This window comes from Calidris pugnax, unplaced genomic scaffold (genome assembly GCF_001431845.1).
Source record: "Calidris pugnax isolate Ruff unplaced genomic scaffold, ASM143184v1 scaffold188, whole genome shotgun sequence".
NCBI classification, from domain to species: Eukaryota; Metazoa; Chordata; class Aves; order Charadriiformes; family Scolopacidae; genus Calidris; species Calidris pugnax.
This window is the reverse complement of record NW_015091257.1, coordinates 2,130,497-2,136,496: the sequence shown is the minus strand read 5'-3', so window position 1 is coordinate 2,136,496 and position 6,000 is coordinate 2,130,497. Positions and strand designations below refer to the sequence as shown.

The 6,000-nt window shown below is 39.1% G+C and overlaps 1 protein-coding gene across 2 annotated transcripts in view; it reads right to left on the bottom strand.

The window, feature by feature from the left end:
- GABRA5 (gamma-aminobutyric acid (GABA) A receptor, alpha 5) overlaps nucleotides 1-6,000 on the bottom strand; it is a 58,352-nt gene continuing 52,352 nt past the window's right edge. For both annotated transcript variants that reach the window (XM_014960315.1, XM_014960316.1), the window contains exons 8-10: nucleotides 4,083-4,235; nucleotides 2,273-2,484; nucleotides 1-1,534 (exon numbers count right to left, since the gene is read on the bottom strand). In XM_014960315.1, coding sequence (XP_014815801.1) covers nucleotides 1,232-1,534; nucleotides 2,273-2,484; nucleotides 4,083-4,235 — 668 coding nt within the window. In that variant the 3' untranslated portion in view covers nucleotides 1-1,231. The remainder of the gene's footprint in view (nucleotides 1,535-2,272; nucleotides 2,485-4,082; nucleotides 4,236-6,000) is intronic.

The following is a 6,000-nucleotide window of genomic DNA, read 5'->3' as shown; positions in this document are numbered from 1 at the left end:
TGTTGAATGCATTTTTTATTTAAACATTACGATTAAATTACAAAAGCTTCTGGAACAAAGAAAGGATGCCAAGGAGGAAAGAGCTGAAAACTCAGATTGCATTTTCTCATTCATTGTGAAAGCAAAACACAATGGCAGCAGCAAGGCGTTTTATAGAAAAGTTTCAGATGGACAGTACAAAGACCTTTCTGTCAATATTGTCACTGAAACACCTTGCTGTCATGAAGCACATCTTTTTTTCTGATCACACCTCTTAGTGTTGGCTAATTGGTTTTCCTTGTGGGAAACAAGTAATAATTATTTGAGAATTACTGTAATTCTTTACTGTTAATCTCTGCTAATATAACACAATCTTCTTCTTGGGAAAAAGTCCAAACATCATTTACTTTACCCTAATAAAAATGTCTACTGCTGTTGTTAAAAGTTTTATTTGCACAAGTATGTTCCTAATCTATGTTAATTTCATGCATTATATCTCTATTTTTTGGAATAAATACTGAGAATCATTAGAGAAATTTCCTTGGAATGCAAAATCCAAACTTACTTTATATTTTCTTTTATGGGCAAAATTCCACCACCTTTATTTACACAAGTAGCATCCTGCTCCCTGTACTACTTCACTGCAAGCTAGAGGCTCAAGCAGTGAAAATCAGCATAGCCCCATTAGGATTTACTGCATTGTATTAACTTCTAATGGAAATTGGGCTGAGCAGTTTCATCTGTGGAGTAATGAGCTACTTCTAACCAGTAAAGGTGCTCAAACATAGCCCTACACTTAGTAATTTGGCACATTTACAACTGGCGTTACTCAGTAACCTATCAGATGACAATAGTGGAGCTCTTCTGTAAAATACAGGTTAAGCCTACATTTGTATGACTGTACATCTGAAGTATAAAAACCACGATATGTAGTACACTTGAACAGTTAAAAAATATAACTTATTTTATTTGTAAACTATCAATGCAAGATACTCAGCAGCAAAGAAGCCATGTTCAATGTCTTCTGATCTTTTATAAAGATCTGTTGCTGTAAGTAATATAATCGTCTCCGAAACATCTGAGGTTACATGTAGAAACAATCAAGGCAATATTATTTGTACATATTATTAAACATGCAAAAAACTTCCTGAAGAATATTGCCCAAATGTAGAAAGTTGTCTGGATCTCAAATTTTCCTTGGTAGCATCTGCTTTGTAAGTATGGCTCACATGTGGCTTCAGAGTCCTTCAGTTTATTTTGGAGAATTGGCACCTTTAATAACAGGCTCCCTATTCAAATATGTGGCCCAGTAAACTAAGTTGAAAGTTCCAAACAGCACTGGGAAAATTATCCGGGACATTTTGTCAATCTTACTGATGCTGTTGTAAGTCTTTTTGCTTTCAGCGGGCTTTTCTTCCGCAGGCTTCACTGGAGCAGATGCAGTGTTTGAGATGACAGCTGGGGCTGAGTCCTTTGGCATGTTTGGTGCAGGGGTCATCTTCCCGGTGCTGTAAGTATTAGTTGATTTATTTCCCATCAATTCACGTTCTTTTTTCTGCAGCGTGAAGAACAAAAGAACAGAAAGTGGAAACGTGTTCTCGAGATATTAACCCAAAAAATCTAAGTACCATAATCAATCATCCTAGCAAATGCCTGTTGGCTATCCCGACTTTGACTCCCAAGCAGCTGTTTCTGGATCGATTGTATAGCCCTTAGGTTAAACTTTGCCTGAAGCCAGAGAAAGCTAAGAGCAGCTGGCTGGACCTGGATCCCACCTGGTGTGTGCACTAGCAGCCTCTTTTGTCAGGGCAATGCAGACCTGTGCCTGCAGAGGTTGCTGCCAAGGTGTGGACCTCACCCTCCTGGCTGCAGCAAGGAGTGTGGCGAAGGACTCATTGCTCCTGCCAGCTTCCCCTCTCTGTGTCACTCTTCCTGGAGGCCCATGGGTAGGAGCTCTCTCTAAGACATCATTTGCTAAGAGTCATTCCTATTCCGAAATCTTCATTACAGCGTAAAATGCAAAAGTCTGTGTTTTCACGGAACTGCTCTTTTGTCTCTTTATTATTGGGTACTGTGGTGGGACATACAGATGGTGGAGACTGATCGTTCTATCTCCATAAAGAGAAGGTGGCATATTTCCTTGCATAATTTCCCCTATAGGAAGGTGAAAGTATGCCATGAGTTACTAAAATACCTTTTTCACGCAGAAGCTGAAAATTGTCCATTCAGTTATTTGAACTACGCTGAATAACTGCTTTTTATTCTAGATATTTAACAAATGTAAGGTAAGCACCTTGATTTTAGCAGCTTCCTGGGCTTTTTTGCCATCCCATGCCCAACTCCGTTTGGTGAAATAGTTGACTGTTGCAAACTCAATCAATGCAGAAAATACAAAGGCATAGCAGACAGCTATAAACCAGTCCATTGCAGTAGCGTAGGCCACTTTTGGCAAAGAGTTACGGGCACTGATACTTAAGGTGGTCATGGTGAGGACCGTTGTTACTCCTGTAAAGGAGGGGAAAAAAAAAAAAAAAAAAAAAAGGCAGAGATGAGTTTGGTAGCCCTTACATCCCTAACAAGTTATGAGCAGCCCCCAATCTAGCAGGATACCGAAGAAGACCACATGAATTTAGTGTTTGTATATTACAGTCCAAAAGAGTAAGATACTTTGCTCTCCAAGAAAAAATTAAAGCCTCCACCCGCAGGGGGAAAAAAAAAAAAAAAAAAAAGAGGCAGAGATGAGTTTGGTAGCCCTTACATCCCTAACAAGTTATGAGCAGCCCCCAATCTAGCAGGATACCGAAGAAGACCACATGAATTTAGTGTTTGTATATTACAGTCCAAAAGAGTAAGATACTTTGCTCTCCAAGAAAAAATTAAAGCCTCCACCCGCAGGTGTTTATTTCTGTGGTTTCCTGGTTAACTCTAGTATTTAAATAAATATTTTTAGGGGTAACACAAACGCAGCTGTTACAAAAACCAAATCCTTACTGGTATTTTATCCCTGTACACTGATGCATGATATGTATTGAGTGTCCCTCATTAAGCAGTACATTATAAAATCAGTGAGCAACCCATTTAGCAGTACCTGCCAGAATATGGTGGGATTACTGATTTTATTTCCTTAAATGGAGATTTTAAGTACAAAATTGTTGGCTGTTATTGATTTCCTTGACTGTAGCTCCTCCTTTCCCACAGACCATTAAATGACGGAGCTGCCACTACTTTAATTTGTGGACGGATGCCCCCAATAAGACACAATTCAACTCTCAGTTACAGCTTTGCAAACCTAGAACGGATACCACTGGTCAGCAAAGCAACACTGGTGCCTGTATTCTCCCCATACAGCTTGCTGAACTGATTTTTTGATCAAAACTGCTGACTGATTTCAGTAGGTTTGTACAAAAGAATGAATCTTTTAAGAACAGCTGAATGAAGTTTTACATAATAAACTGTTCCCACTCCCCTCATTTTTCATCTAGCGAAAATTTTGCATTTCATCAGCCTTCACTTAGAAGACACTGTTTATTTTCTGCAATCTTCTACTGATAAGTTGAGTAATTTAAGAGACCCCAAAGGATTTTTCCATGACAACTTCTGTAGTAAATATACATTTTCTAAATGCAAAGTCATATTAATTTGTTTGATGGTAATAGAGCTAATTGTCACTAATTAACCTCTACATGGTTTTCCCAGATAAACATCTTAACAGAGATAAACAAAATGTCTTGAAGTGAAATCTGTTTCAAATACTTAGCTACAGTATACACTAAATATCGTAGTATGCATAGGGTTTTGTTCTAAACAATCCAATATTTTACCTGAGTGGGAAAAAAACCTTACAAGTCACACTAATCTAATTCTTCTGTCTTCTGCCCTTAACCTTCATACAATTCATTCTTGAGCACTTTCTGTCATAACTTTATCAAAAAAGCCCAGTGTTTTTAAGTGGATTTTGACTGGAGGAGAACATGGGAACATGACAGAACATCTAACATCTCAAGTAGATGTAAGCATTAGTACACTGTGGTTTTGCTACAGCATACCACTGCCACGAGCCAGATCATTCTTTCCCATGTGCTGGGAGAAAGGGGGATACTCACCAAAGACAGTCCTAGCAGGGACAGATTCTCTGTTTAGCCAAAACGACACTTGTGATAAGATGACAGTCATGATGCAAGGAAGGTACGTCTGGATGACAAAATAACCAATTTTTCTTTTCAGATGAAAATGGGCTGTCATAATAGTATATTCGCCTAGAAGGAGAAAAATGCACATGTGTGTAAAATAAGGGAGACTTACTGATTTAGGAACTTAAGCAGACCAGCTCCACCCCCCCATTTCAGAAAACCATTCAGCCGTTCTTAATTGCATGAAATATGTCTGGATTTCTGTGCGGTAGAAAATGAGGACTTGAGTCAGAGGAGCTGCTAGATCCTGCTAGTCTTCACATTCAGTCCCCAAAAGCATAAGACAATGACTGGCTGTTCCTACTGCACTGAAAGGCTGTGGTCCTTTTATGCACCTGGGACATCTTGATGTTCACAGGCTTAAAAAATCCGTGTGGCTGGCACTGCCTCAGTCCTGCCTGGTTTTGACTCAGTCCTGCAAACTCTCTTATCAGAGCAACGATTAAGGCCATCTACTCTAAGAAAACTGATTTAGCAGAAGGACTTAACCTCATTAGGGCAACTGCTACTGCCAAGCCATCAGTTTTTCGAAATGAGAACTCCCTCTGCACTGCACTTTAGAGACTGCCATCCCAGTGTGGGTACTGAAAAAAAATAAATGCAAAAGCTTTGCTCATGGACCCTGGGATGTCTTGTTGATCTCAGTACCCAAACCTACCAGATGGCTCCTCCAGGAATCAAAATCCCTCTAGTACATGCAGTTTTCCTAGGATTTGGTACACTTTAGCCCTTGGAAAGAGAATGTTTCTGGACAGACATTGTGCCCAATCTTGTTCACTTGTGCAACGAATATTGTACTGCCTGCATGGAGAATTCACAGAAAACTGCCACAGCAGTGCTAAATTCTGTACCTTTTTTATATGCCAAATTCACAGCATTGCCTTAATCTGGCTTTTGTCAGGTCTTCTGAATTTCAATAAAAGCCTAAAAAAAAATGTACTCCAAAAATCAACAGATCAGCTGTCAACTTTGCTAATGTATCAGAAAAAATGAAAACTTAAATGGTTCTTCAGACTGTTCCTGTAAAACCATATAGTTGTTACTGAAGGCTATTCATTGATGGTAACTGCTCTCCAAAGCAAAAATCTTGCTTGCTAAAACAAGACTAGTTTGTCTAAGAAAAATAAGAGTAAAAACAAAATGTAAGAATGTAAAATAACTAACCCCCTTCAACCCCTAACAGATCTCCACTCACATTGATATGAAATTAATTTAAAAGCATGCATCATTCATCTGGTTACTGATGAATCAGAGTAATGCCTGTTCTGAAAGATATATTTTCCTCCAAGAATAAATCAAATACAGCTATAATCTCTGTTGCAAGATTTGACTGTTAGTCTGTATAGACCAGCCACAAAAGGAAAATATATAACAGACTGATTCTGCCTTGAGTGAATAGCCCAAGTTGAGCTGCAGCCAGCATTGCTAAGCAGTTAGATTTGGCAGATTATTTCTAAGTGACAATATGGCTAATTAGCAGAGAACAGGTCTACAGTGAAAGTGCTTTTGCAGGTATAGCTGCACTGATATGTTATGCTAGAGGAGCTCTGTTATTCTGCATGAAGTTTACAGACCTTGTTCATGCAGAGGATTTTAGATAGAAAGACTGGAATTGGAATAGCACAGAAATGTCTTAGCTGACAGTTTGCCTCAATCTTTATGACTTTCTTCTGGAGTCTGATTTTCTGGTGAAATGGCTCCCTGAAGAGGGATGTGGAGATGGGCAGGGAACGCTGTGAAACTGGGGAGAAAATCCCTGTGAAGCAACATCTAATTCCTTTCCATTTAGTGCAGTTTTGAACCAGAGATGCTGAACATGCTACGGGCTCAG